Source organism: Lolium rigidum, unplaced genomic scaffold (assembly GCF_022539505.1).
Source record: "Lolium rigidum isolate FL_2022 unplaced genomic scaffold, APGP_CSIRO_Lrig_0.1 contig_5254_1, whole genome shotgun sequence".
NCBI lineage: Eukaryota > Viridiplantae > Streptophyta > Magnoliopsida > Poales > Poaceae > Lolium > Lolium rigidum.
The window spans coordinates 186,680-199,500 of record NW_025900881.1 but is presented as its reverse complement, the minus strand read 5'-3'; the positions used below and the strand labels follow the sequence as shown (position 1 = coordinate 199,500).

At 47.8% G+C, this 12,821-nt stretch overlaps 2 protein-coding genes and 1 non-coding gene across 3 annotated transcripts; 1 reads left to right on the top strand and 2 right to left on the bottom strand.

The window, feature by feature from the left end:
* Window positions 1-878: 878 nt before the first annotated feature.
* LOC124681704 lies at window positions 879-2,264 on the top strand. The gene is made up of 3 exons (XM_047216548.1): window positions 879-1,054; window positions 1,409-1,642; window positions 1,731-2,264. The coding sequence occupies exons 1-3, from the start codon at window positions 890-892 to the stop codon at window positions 1,974-1,976; spliced, it is 645 nt and encodes a 214-aa protein (XP_047072504.1). The 5' UTR covers window positions 879-889; the 3' UTR covers window positions 1,977-2,264.
* A 1,754-nt stretch (window positions 2,265-4,018) lies between these two features.
* LOC124681703 (DNA polymerase epsilon subunit 3-like) lies at window positions 4,019-5,852 on the bottom strand. Its single transcript, XM_047216547.1, has 3 exons — window positions 5,438-5,852; window positions 4,917-5,035; window positions 4,019-4,451 (listed from the first exon to the last, which is right to left on the bottom strand). Exons 1-3 carry the CDS (start codon window positions 5,716-5,718, stop codon window positions 4,306-4,308), a joined length of 546 nt encoding a protein of 181 aa, XP_047072503.1. The 5' UTR covers window positions 5,719-5,852; the 3' UTR covers window positions 4,019-4,305.
* An 81-nt stretch (window positions 5,853-5,933) lies between these two features.
* On the bottom strand, window positions 5,934-6,005 carry TRNAP-CGG. Its single transcript has one exon. It is a non-coding gene; the product is annotated as a tRNA-Pro (tRNA).
* Between the last annotated feature and the right edge of the window lie 6,816 nt (window positions 6,006-12,821).

The window sequence follows — 12,821 nt, the reverse complement described above, 5'->3', positions numbered from 1 at the left end:
TATGAAAGTTAGTGCGTTGTTTTAGTGCATACGTTGAATATGCTTTTTAAAAGTTAAATCAAGTAAAGTTTGATCAAGTTTTTACGTAAAAATAGTAACATGTAAAATATTTTTATCAATGAGTGCAATCATGCACAACTAGTACCCAAATCATTCACACATGGGTCGTTGATATGCTCAAGTGAGGAACGACAATAATAAGGTTGCGGCGGAACCAAATAAAATAAGGATCTTGGGCCACATAATGGGCAAAGGAAGGTTGCTCGTGGTTCGTATGGGGCGCAGAGAAGAGCTCCTAGACATCCTTCGGTGACCACCACGCCTGCAGCAGCAACATATCCGCGCAGAAGTCCTCCTTCAACTCCGCCGGCACTTCCCATGCCCGGAGCAGATCGATCGGGAAGGTGAACATCGGGGATAAGAGCTCCTTGAGATCCTCGGTATCCTCCGGTGACCACCATGCCTCCAGCGACAACGTCTTCACGCAGAAGTCCCGCTTCAACTCCTCCGACACTTGCCACGCCCAGAGCAAATCGAACGGGAGGGTGGACGGCGGTTCCTCCACCGACGGACCACAGAGACCCTCAAAATCCTCTTCTAACCAGACGCCGCCGGCTTCCATGTCTTCCATCCCGATATTCATATTGCTTCGTGGTGAGATGGATCGAGCGAGACCAAGGATTTGCGCAGAAGGTTCGCTTATGACGATCGCCGGTGCGTTTCTCTTTTCGAGCATAAAAAACGACCGGCGATCGAGTCGGTAGTGGAGTCGACCTCACCATAAGGGCCTTGGGCCAGCCCACGGTCAGCCCACGGTAGGTGGAGTCCAGTAACTTGCCAGCTGCAAACGGCCAGCCATTGGTGGGCCCAAAGGCGGATTAGATTAGCCATGTCGCTCGCAGCTCCGCCGGCGCCGCCGCTGCCGCCTCCTCGGCTCCGCGCCTTCAGGCCCTCCGCCGCCGGCCAGTCCCGCGCTCTCTCTGGACGCGGGAGGAGTCTAGGCTCCCTCGGCCGCGCATACTGCCTCTTCTCCGGCGGCGGAGGCTGGAAGCAGGTGCGCGTCGGTAGAATCCTTCTGATGATTTATCACTTCGTGAGCCAGAGCTGCCGGGTCCCTCACATGTCGATTGCTCTCCTTCGAATTCGGCTGCGTTCATGTTTTTGGAGAACTGATCAATGTGTTCGATGAATGTTACTACTTTGTTAAGCCTGGGCCTGCTGAATGATGCCCAAATCTTGTTCTTGTCTGGTTTTTAAATCTTGGAATTACTAACTAATATGTCAGACACAAGTGATCTTGTAACTCAACAAATTAGGATGATACTATATTGCCGGTAACAAGTTTAAACCTTGACGCCTGACAGAGCAACAAGGGTATCAGCATAACCAATTGAATGATCCCTTGCAGGAGAGTGCCTTGGGACTCAGCATGGAAGGTTTTGAGCTATGTGGAATGGAAACCGAAACAAGGCAGCAAAGAGCTCGGCGTGGTGGTCCTTGTCCTGCAGCCCGTGGGGGCGGAGGAAGGTCTGGAGGAGGAGGAGGCGGCGGTGGCGGCGGTTGGTTCAGGTGGTTTAGCAGCGGAGGTTTCTGGGATGCGGCGAAGCAAACTGTTCTCACGATCCTCGGCATTATTGCGGCGGTAATGAACAATTATAATGTGTTACTTTGCCTAGTTCCTTTAACATGAATGGTAGTGGTGTTAACTGTTGCTTGATTTTGCATCGCAGTTCTTCCTGATTGCGAACTTCAACGTGCTGGTGGCAGCTGCTGTCAATCCTCTGCTGCTTGTGCTGCGGCAGATACGGCGTGCAATCACCTTTGCGGCTTATTGCGTTTCTCGGGGCATGGCGGCGCCCGGTTCTAGGCCAAAATCAACTCCTATAGCCAGCAGCGAATTGGCTGCAATGCCTGTCAAAGGAAGAGCCGAGTTGTCTGCGAAAGAAAGAGTTATTAGGAAATGGGGTTCAGACTGAAGTACAATGCAGTTCACTACCTTACGTGTTATAGTGTTTTTTTAGGCTGGTCAGATCGTTTTGGGTCCATGACCAAGTACTATTTCTCTGGATGATACCTTCATAATTCCACATTTACTGGTAGATAGTGCTTGAATTTGAGAATTTACTTGTAGCTAGTGGTTGAATTTGAAAACTTATGTAGCTAGTGGTTGAATTTGGGATCTGAACTTGACTGAGGATTCATGTTATATAGGCAGGTTTCAGAGGCACAAACGCCTGCTTGGTCTGAATTTTCAGCTTTCAGTCTGTTTTCACTTCATGTTCTCTGCTCTGTCTGAACTTAGGTCCTGTTTTCAGTTCATGTTCCGAGAAAATTGTAATCTATAAAGCTCACTCAAACTTGTAGGGTATATTGCATTTTCAGTCTATCAAGCCAAGTTTTAGGCTGGTCATAAATATATACCTCAATTAAGTTATGATGTTGATATATGTGCTGCATCATAGTCCATATCTTTGATTTCAAATAGTTCCATGGCAAACTATGTATATTTTTTGGTCTTTATGACGGTGCATATTGGCAGACTAGCATGTACTCCCTCCATTCTATTTTAGTCTACATTCTACAAATTTTAAGAACCAATTAGGAAGTCATTTAATACTACTCTCTCTGTCCCGAAAAGGATGTCAGAGATTTGTCTAAATTTGGGTAATCAAGAACAACACAGAAAACAAAGCAGTCATACTCTCTCTATTGGATGACATTAATTTTAATGTTGTTTGGATTGGTTAAAAGTAGTACTCCCTCCGTCCCGAAAAGGATGTCGAAGATTTTTCTAAATTTGGATGTGCTGTTCTTGATTGCAAAGCTAAAATGCTAATATGGAACAAAATTTTAGTCTAAGATGTATACTAAAAAAGAACGGAGAGTAGCTAGCAAGTACTACCAGTACCAGAACAAGATAGAGGATATATAGTTTTCTCTATATAGGCAGATATTCATTCATGTTTTCGGTGGATCCATTGCTTTGATTTCAAACATTTTCATGGCAAAAGTTATTTTTCTTTGTTTCACTGACCGCACACATTGGAGCTTAGGAAGTACTTTCTGTATAAGAACAACATGTGCAATGAGAAATTCCACTAAGATGATGCATGCAAAACAAGCAGCTTCCAATCTAATTATTAATGTACTATTGGCCTATTATCAACCATAGTTATCCAATCAAATGAATTTTCTTGTAGCTAGTGGTTGAGTTTGAGATCTGTACTTGACCGAGGATACATGGTTATCCTGGCAGGTTTCAATAGTAACTGACGCTCGCTCTGCCTGAATTTTCAACTTTGAGCCTTTTTTCAGCTCATCTTCTCTGTTCGGTCTGAACTTTTATTGCATATTCAGTCTGCAGAGTCGAGTTTCATTTCGATCATAGATACATCTCGGTTTAAGTTATGGGTTTAATTCATTTGCTGCATCATACTATGTAGGATTTTCGTACTTTGTAAAGCTGCACATTGACAGGCTAGCGTGTACTTTCAGTATCAGAACAACATGTGTGCAGTGAGTTATTCCACCAAGATTGTGCATAGAGAACCAGTAGCTCTCAATCTAATTCTGCATGCGTACCATTTACCCTACAACAGTGGTTTATCAGAGCTGGTAATTTAAATAGTACATCATTTGAGCTGGCATAACTGGTGATGTTTGAAACCGAAATACGAGTTATACATCATGATATCATGCTTGGTCTGAACTATTGAGGCTGTTTTCAGTTCATGCTCTCTGCTCGGTCTGAATTTTGATCCTGTTTTGGCCTTTTCAGTCCTTGTTCCAAGCAACTGTTGTATATCAATCTGAGAAGCATATTCAGTCCATCAATTCAAGTTTCAGACTGATTATAGATAGAACGTGGTTTAAGTTATGTTTTTAGTTTATGTGTTGTATCACCATAAGCCCATATCTTCGATTTCAACAGTTCAATGGCAATTTATATAGACATTCTCCAGAGTGACAGCACACATTGACAGGTTAGAATATACATTCAGTATCAGAAGATGTGTACTTTGCATAGAACACTACTCCAATCAAATTATTCATGTGCTACCATGAACCCCAAAAAGGTGCTTCCCATGAGGTGGTAATTTAAATAGCACAAGAACAAGGTTCACCATTTGAGCTAGCATAACCAACAATGTTTGGAACAGAAACATGAGTTATACATCACGATCTCTAGTAGACAACAGTTTTGCACGTAGGGACGTGGCCATACATAGCACAAGGGGCATACTGGTAAGAAAGCAGACACACTAATGTAGTAATTCAGATCCAGCCTATCACCAAGGTCGAATACTAATCCTCATCGGCGTTGGGGTTGGCTTCATCAGCTGCACCGTTTTGCTCATCTTGAGGAGCTGGCTCATTATCCAATTTCCTTTTCTTCTCAGTTTGCTTTTTGGCCGTTGCTGGCTTCCGGGCAGCGTTTTTGGTTCTGAACTCTGAAACAGAAACAGGGCAAAGGACTTGCATCAGATGGAATGTAGATAAGTCCAAATAAAACCAGAGGATGCTGGAACAAATTTGTTTCTAAACTGATTTGTTCCTACAGATGGACAGATAAACACGAATAAACCCGAGAAAACTGAATTATTCCTACAGATAAGTCCAAATAAAACCAGAGACTGCAGAAAGGATTGAGGGCAATCAGATAAACCTGAATGTTCTTTTTAACAACGTTGCATCTAAATACGGTAGCATGAACCACTCATTCATAATTATATGAACAGCCAAAGAAATCCTATCGTTGCTACCAACAAATATGTATGCTCTCACATTCGAAACAATATAAAAGATAATGTCTTTTTCTGAAGAATCTAAAGCCAAGGACAATATATACTTGATGTACACGGCTGAGGAACAAGAACAACAGGCTGTAACAGAACATAGGAGACAACGACACTGACCTTCCAAGGAAGTCCTGAGGGGCTCTACGAACTCTGGGAAGTCAATCTCATCGAGCGCCTTGAACACATCCTCGGCATTGATTGTCTGCCTCTTTGCGTCCTTGCACATATCGTTGGCACTGCAAATGAAATGACTAGCATGTTAGTAGTATTAGTATAAAACCCAAGAGCGCCAGATGGGGAAGTCTGATTTATGCTGAATTTGCAGCTACGGCTGAAGAATAATACTGTATTGATCCTGCATTCTACTATGCTGAATTTGAAGTCACGCGGCTCTGCCCCCCACCACACAGCACATGAATCAGCTCAAAACTATCTCAGCGATGCCAACCCAGAACCAGTGACTCATAGTAGAATGTGCCCAAAAATTTGCCCTGTTCTTCCCCAAATCATTTCACAGAAGCATCAATTTCCTCGCCCGGATACACCAAATAAATCGAATGCCCGTAAATAGAAACGGAAGTTGGGGGGAAATACGGGGATGCTGGGGAATGGAACGGAAGTTGGGGGGAGGCACATACGTGGCGGAGAGGTAGTGGATGAAGATGCGGGCGCTCTCGGAGAAGGCGGCCATGGCGTCCTTGTTGACGATGACCTCCGCCCCTCCTTCGCCGTCGGCGCCGGCGCCGGCGATCTGGGCGAGCTTGTCCTTGACCAGCCGCCGCACGATGGTCTTGGGGAGCTCCTCCACCTCCGCCTCCGTCATAGGCGCCGCCGGCGCATCCGCAGCTACGGCAGGCTTAGGCTTGGCGGCGACATCCCCCTGGGCGGCGTCCTGTTGCTCCTTGGTCTCCCCCGCCATGGATTTCTGGGCTGCAGGTGGTGAGGCGAGGGGCGGAGAAGGGGGGGAAGGCCGGGGTAGGGGCAAACCCTAGGTAGCAAAAATGGCGCGCTGCTCTCCACCCCTTCCCGCCATGACTCTTCTATCTATGGTGGAGCTGGAGCTCCCATTGGGCTTTGCTGGGCTTGGCGAGGATGACAGGCCCAAGAGTGCAAAAAACCAAAGGGCAGAAAAATGGGGTGTTCCGAGAATCGAACTCGGGACCTCTCGCACCCGAAGCGAGAATCATACCACTAGACCAAACACCCGGTTTGTGTTTAATGTGTGACAGAATTGTATTTATTAAATTACATGATTTTTTTATATTTACTGTCCAGCAAACCATCTTTCAGTGTGATTGGTGATAAACTACATGTTATTTTTTGAATGCGACCAGAGAATTGATATACTATGAAATCTGTTCTGACAGAAATTGATTCTTTACAAACTTGTGTCCTTAGGGAGGCATGGATGAAGCTGCGACGAGTTACAATTTTAAAGTTTGAAAGAAAACTTGTCCCCTTAGGCTGTCCAATCATTTGCTAGAAAACCTTGTATTTCGCCGCGCTTTTCTTGAGGATCTATCCATCTAAGTTTATTTTTGTGGTGGTGCTCATAATTTGCATGTTTGAGGCTAGGTAGCTAGTAGGTGCCCCTTCTTATATAGGAGTAGTGTATTTTCCAAATAGTCCATCTCTAATACTAATACAATTTCTATACTTAAACCAGTTCCCATATAGAGGCTTCAAATATCAATCCATGGTAGTTATTGTGTTAAATGGATTCTAACTACATAGACTTAGGAGCACACATGTGTCAGTGCGTGATGGTCATTTTTTATTCCTCTAATAATGTTTGTCGACATGGGGATGCAATATAACCATGACCAAGCTGCTTCCGGTTATCATGTACCGTAGTAGTCTTTCCATTACGTATATGTTGTATTATTGTATGCATTGATATTTGATATGCTTCCTTACGCATTACCAATACACTAAACACACAAAGTGGAGAGCATCGATCCTAGATAACTTGATTTATAGGAACCACACCTACTAGTGTGATGGATTATGGGAATGAAATTGTTGGAAAATGAATGCTTTTCTCAAAAAATAATATATGAATATCATGAGTAGAGGTAGCCACACGGAGAAAACATGGGTGGATGCCTGAGAGGTTTGAGTATGCCTCTTATCTTAAAATAAATCCAACATACAAGATGCTATAAGTTTTAATGATCAAAATTATGAACCGTCCGCATCGTTGAATTCCTCATGTTTTCTTTTTTAAAACTATGGAAAAAAGTTTTATCATTTCCGACTAGAGAAGTAGTGATTAAGTATATACAAGTGGCGGCCGAGACCAAACCAAAAGGAATTACTCTCCTAGAATTACAGCATCAATATAGGAGGCACCCACCTTACCCAAAAGGTGGCCACGATCTTAATATGAAAAAGACGGTTGTAGGCATATATAGATGAGAAGTTTGGAACTCACGTATTCATTTCGATCCATAATACCCAAGTGGCGAGCATGGGTAGCATAGCAAAGGCCTTCTTCAGCGAGTCGGGCACTCGATGAGGTGAATGACCTTTTTCGTGCACCAAAGAGCTTGCTGGTTGATGTATACAATAGGTTGAAAATGTTGTTCTCTGTGGATATTGAAGGAGATATGCCCTAGAGGCAATAATAAAGTGGTTATTATTGTTATCACCAGAATTTGACCGAGTCAGAGGTGGGCCGCGATCAAGATGGACTTGAAGAAATATTATAGATGGAAGAAATACGTGAATCGGCCTTACATGCAAAGTTTGGGCTAGTTTGCCCTTGTATCTGTAACATATTAGTTTACGTGTCGGTTAAGAGTTAGAGTTTTACCCGTGCACGGTTAGGTGCACGCTCTGAATTAGAAAGTCCCTTGGACTATAAATATGTATCTAGGGTTTATGGAATAAAAAACAACCAACGTTCAACACAAACAAATCTCGGCGCATCGCCAACTCCTTCGTCTCGAGGGTTTCTCCGGTCAGCACCATGCTGCCTAGATCGCATCTTGCGATCTAGGCGGCCAAGCTCGCCCACGTTGTTCATGCGTTGCTCGTGTCGAAGCCTTTTTGATGGCGAGCAACGTAGTTATCTTAGATGTGTTAGGGTTAGCATTGTTCTTCGAATTACATGCTTTCGTTATGCGACCCTTGCACATCTAGCCGCCCTTACACCTATCTTAGGTGTAGGGGCGGCACCCCGCTTGATCATAGTTTAGTAGATCCGATCCGTTACGGTTGCCCCTTGTTTCATCAAGGGTTAGTTTAACATCCGCAATAGTTAGGCCTTACAAAGGGTTGGAGGATCCAGCGGCGTGTAGGGTGACGTTTGCTAGCCCTAGAGAGGATGTTCCGGGGATCAACCTCGTGTTGGTTTTTAGGCCCTATCTAGGATCGGCTTACGGTCACCGTGCGCGAGCGCGAGGCCCAATCGTGAGTAGGATGATCCGATTATGCGGTGAAAACCCTAAATCATCGTAGATCTCATTAGCTTTACCTTGATCAAGCAGGACCACCATATATTCGGACACCTCGTCCGAATCATGGGTGGATCGGCTCTTTGAGCCGATTCACGAGATAACCTCGAGAGCCGATCGAGGCTCGTATTTAATGTTTACGTGTATGCCATGCGAGAAACTAAGCGAGGCATCATCCACACCTTCCCGACCAGGTATAGGTCAGGTGGCACACCCTTGCGATAGCATCGGACGTGCGACCGAGGAGGCTTTGCGGGCCGTCGCTGCGAGGGACCGGGGCCGGCCGCGGCCCTAGTTGTTCTCGGCTCTACTGTGTTGCCCGTCTCTGCCCGCCAGGGGGTTTCTGACGTCAACACATTCTGGCACGCCCGGTGGGACAATCTTCCACATCCACCGCATCGCCATCTACATCTTAGATGGCGGAAAGTACTCCGGTCAAGTATGAGGACCTGACTGACGAGCTCAAGAAGAAGCATGACGAGATCAAGGCGGTCCTCGAAGCCGAACTCATCGGCTCTTTCCACAGAACCCGCTCCCATGGCGTCAGGTGGAAGGGGTTCTCACCTGAAGGCGCACTCGATGGAGTAGACCTATCCGCTCCGTCAGAAGAACGCACCAGGTCGCTGCGTCAGGAGATCAACTACATGGTGGCCCATTCGCTGTACCGCCACTCTGAAAGCCTGGTGAACACCTTGGAGCGTGTCGCTCTGCGCGTGGTCCAGGAAATCATGAGCCACCGGTACTCTCCGTCAGGACCAGCTCTGGGGACTTACAAGGGAGAGATGGCACTCCAGTCCCCTCCACCGCTGCCATTCGCATGGGCAGCACCAGAAGTGCCGAACTCATCGGCATATGTCGTCTACAAAATTGGTGGTGATCCTAGTGATCGCCAATTCCTACCGGAGGCGCCCAAGGAGATCCCGCACGGATACGCGTGCGCATACATACCAGACGGCAGCACCTGGGCACTCTCAAACCAGGCTGCGACAGTGGGGGCCTCTGGAACAGCAGGAGGAACGTCAGGAGCAGATCTTGAGAAGCACACGTGGCTAGCTAAGTACGCCACTCCGACGAACCTCCAGAGCCCAGCTCTTGCAGTTGGCTCAGAACCGGAAAAGCAAGCATGGCTGGCCAAGTACGCCACCCCGGCGAATCTTCAAGGTCCATCGCCTTCGGCCATCACCGCGGATGAGATTTGTACGATCCTAAAGGACCAGTTCGGCATGATGCCGAAAAGGAGGACAATCGGCTATACCAAGCCGTACCCCAACGAGTACGAATTGATTCCGCTACCTCCCAAATATCGGCTCCCTGACTTTACAAAGTTTAGTGGATCGGATGGTTCCAGCTCCATCGAGCATGTGAGCCGATATTTGGCACGGCTGGGCACGATCTCGGCGTCGGACGAGCTGCGTGTGAGGTTCTTCGCACGGTCCCTCACAGGATCGGCTTTCGGGTGGTACACATCGCCGCCACCGAACTCGGTCCGGACTTGGAAGCAGTTGGAAGAGCGAGTTCCACCTTCGGTATCACTCGAAGCTTCCGAGGCTGGTATTGCCGATCTTGCTCAAATACGACGAAGCGCGGGGAAACCGTGGCGGAATACATCCGGCGCTTCGGGACCATTAGGAACCGATGCTTTTCGGTTCACGTAAGCGAAAAAGAAGCGATCGAGTTGGCGGTGGTGGGTCTCTCATCATCGATTAAGGACGTGGCCTCCCAAGCGGACTACCCTTCGTTGGCGCACATGGTGCGAAGTTGTCGGCATATGAACGAGCGCCACCCGGATGTTTACCGGGACAAATTCAAGCGTGCGGTGGTCCTGGTTGAGGCGGACGAAGATGAAGGTGCTATGGGAGATCGAGGAGGTAGCGATGAGCTGAATGGACTCGGACGACAAGCCCCGTGTCCTGTAAGTGGGTGAAGCCACAAGTTCCTCCAAAAGGGTTCGACTTCGACGTGACCAAAACTGAGCAGATTTTCGATCTCTTGCTCACGGAGAAGCATATAAAGGTACCCGAAGGTCACAAGATCCCCACGGTGCAGGGAGCTGAATGGAAAGCCATATCGCAAATGGCATAACACGTTCTCCCACACCACCAACGACTGCAGGGTGTGGCGGCAGCAGATCCAAATGGCGATAGAAAATGGACGGTTAATTTTCAACCAGTACGCCATGAAGGTCGACACACACCCTTTCCCCGCCGTTAACATGGTGGAGTATACTTACCATGAAGGTTGCCAGCCAGGGTCTTCGTTCAGCATCAACATGGTAGGATCTGGACACCACGCTAGCAAGGATGGAGATGAGAGCAGCTGCTCTCATAGCAAAGACACAGAGGAAGCCGCTCCAAGCGATCGGCTCCGTCAAGATGGCAAGCGCTACGTAACAGAGGGAGAAGTGAAGAACATAAGATATCAGCGACCTCTCTCTGATCACCTCCTCAACAAGTATGTGAGTCAGTATGACCAACGTCGACGGTCCGGCGATGATGATGAAAGAGATCGTCCGGCTAGAGAAGCCGAGAAGACATCGTCGGCATAATCGCGATGAGGAGGAGCACGAGCGTTGTGCCAAGGAAAAGGCAAGGGAGCGAGACGACGAGGACGAGACGTCGGGATTGTCCCTTCTTCAGACACTGATGGGATTCAGGAATGAGCCGATTGCCAACAATCGGCAATTGCCCAGAATGCAACCAGAAGAAGAAGGAGGCAGCCAACGTTTCCGTGTTCGAGCGCTTAGGGCCTCTCCCGCCACAAAGCGAACGCGCTGAGTCACCTCGGTTGGAAGATCTCGAGGATTCAGAAGACGAGGGAGAAGAAGAAGACAGGTACCACCGGCCAAGGTGGTGCCCTGATGGGCTCAGCCGCTCCCAAAAGCGCAGGGTTTAGCGATTGCGCGGCCTGGAGGAAGCCGAAAGGTTATACTTGCACACGCTAAGGAAGGCACGACCTGATCTGGCTGCGAAAGTTCAGCGAACCCTGGATGAAGAGGGTCGTCCACAAAGAAAAGAGTGGCGCCCCAAGCAAAGGAAAGCCGATGATGAGACATCGGCTGGCACAAACATGGTGCTCGTCCTTCCGACGATGCTTAGTGCTCCACGATTACACGATGCACTCAAGGTGGACGACAGCAAGCGCTCCAACATGATAAAGTCAGAGATTGGGCTGGTTTTATCTACCGGCCTGAACGAGTAGCAAGAGCACGTCAATAAGTAAACGTGGCGAGGCTGATCCTTGTGATCGGCCCCAAAAATTTATGAAGGGACATTACAAAACCTTCACCGAGCAAGCAATGTGGAGGCCGATTCCAGCAATCGGCCAAAATTATCCTCACCATCCATTCTCGCTCGGGTTCAACATGTTATCCAACAGAGCCGATACCATCAATTCTCTTGACAAAATCGGCTCAGGGGGCACCCAGGTGGATAAAACACGAGGATATGCAGTAGAAGTGTCTCATCCTTTGATGATGGGTATTGAAGCATGGGGGCCGATGCATAAGTCGGCCGTAAAAAATTCGAAAAAATTTGAAAAATTTTGAGCACAGCCGATGCAGCAGACATCGACTTAAGGATATAAAAGCCGATGTAGGGCCATCGACTCAAGAGGATAACTGTTACGATCAGAGGGTCAATGGAGCACGAAGGGAGATTTTAATGGAAGAACTCCTCAATGGAGTAGTTTAAGGGCTCGGATCCTCTCTTCAAGAACAATGCCAAAAGCAGCCTGGACGTGCAGATCAGGTCAAGGATGGATTGCATTAGATCCGCCAAAGGAAAGGAGCCGATCTGGCCGGCAAGGTGCAGGAAGAACCGAAGAAGCTCTGGGGCAGCTCACCACGAAGGTTCTCTCCTCTGGGGAACCGATTTTGTTGGAATCGGCTGGCTCTGCATTGTGACGTGAGGTCAATGGCGACATGATTAGCTATTTCGCTACCTTTCTCGCCTTGACTAAAGCTCGGAGGGCCATTAACTTGGGGGATGCTTTATTTTTGAGAGCCGATTGGAGTTACATTGGCTAACACTGCATCATGATCTCCTCAGGGAGGAGCTGGGAAGGAAAAGCCGTCGTCTTGTACGAGGGTTGGACCGTGATGGTGCTGCAAGAAAAGGAAGGAGACTGGTTTCTCAAATTGGCCGATGAACAGTCATCGGCTGCGGGACTGCAAAATACCACGGTCAAGAAAAAACACAATAATCCGATTCGTTGCTATCGGTCTTGGTGTGGCAAGCGGAAGGAGGGAAATTGGATTAATGGAAGGAGAAATTGAGAGAACAATTCTCATTAATTCAAAGGAGCGGCTTTACAAGAAGAGCCGATGGCTCTCAAAAGAGGGATCTGGTGCCTAGTGCACGCTGCTACTACTGGTCCTACTCTACTAGTCGTCGCTGTCCTCATCATCGCCGTCGTCGAGGTCATCGGCGCTGCTCCCAGGAAGCTCCTCGCCGCTGCTGCCCCAGCCGTCGGCTGGAGCTTCCTCCTCCTCCTCCTCATCATCATCATCCTCGCTATCCGCCAGCCTGCGGAAGCGCTTCGTTGGAGGATATCCAGCGGAGGAGGA

Coding starts and splice junctions, on each gene's coding strand:
- LOC124681704 (XM_047216548.1), top strand. CDS start 890: ATGTCGCTCGCAGCTCCGCCGGCGCCGCCGCTGCCGCCTCCTCGGCTC. Junction 1,055..1,408: donor GCGGCGGAGGCTGGAAGCAG/GTGCGCGTCGGT, acceptor GATCCCTTGCAG/GAGAGTGCCTTGGGACTCAG. Junction 1,643..1,730: donor TCCTCGGCATTATTGCGGCG/GTAATGAACAAT, acceptor TTTGCATCGCAG/TTCTTCCTGATTGCGAACTT.
- LOC124681703 (XM_047216547.1), bottom strand. CDS start 5,718: ATGGCGGGGGAGACCAAGGAGCAACAGGACGCCGCCCAGGGGGATGTC. Junction 5,036..5,437: donor ATCCACTACCTCTCCGCCAC/GTATGTGCCTCC, acceptor TTTCATTTGCAG/TGCCAACGATATGTGCAAGG. Junction 4,452..4,916: donor CCTCAGGACTTCCTTGGAAG/GTCAGTGTCGTT, acceptor TTTCTGTTTCAG/AGTTCAGAACCAAAAACGCT.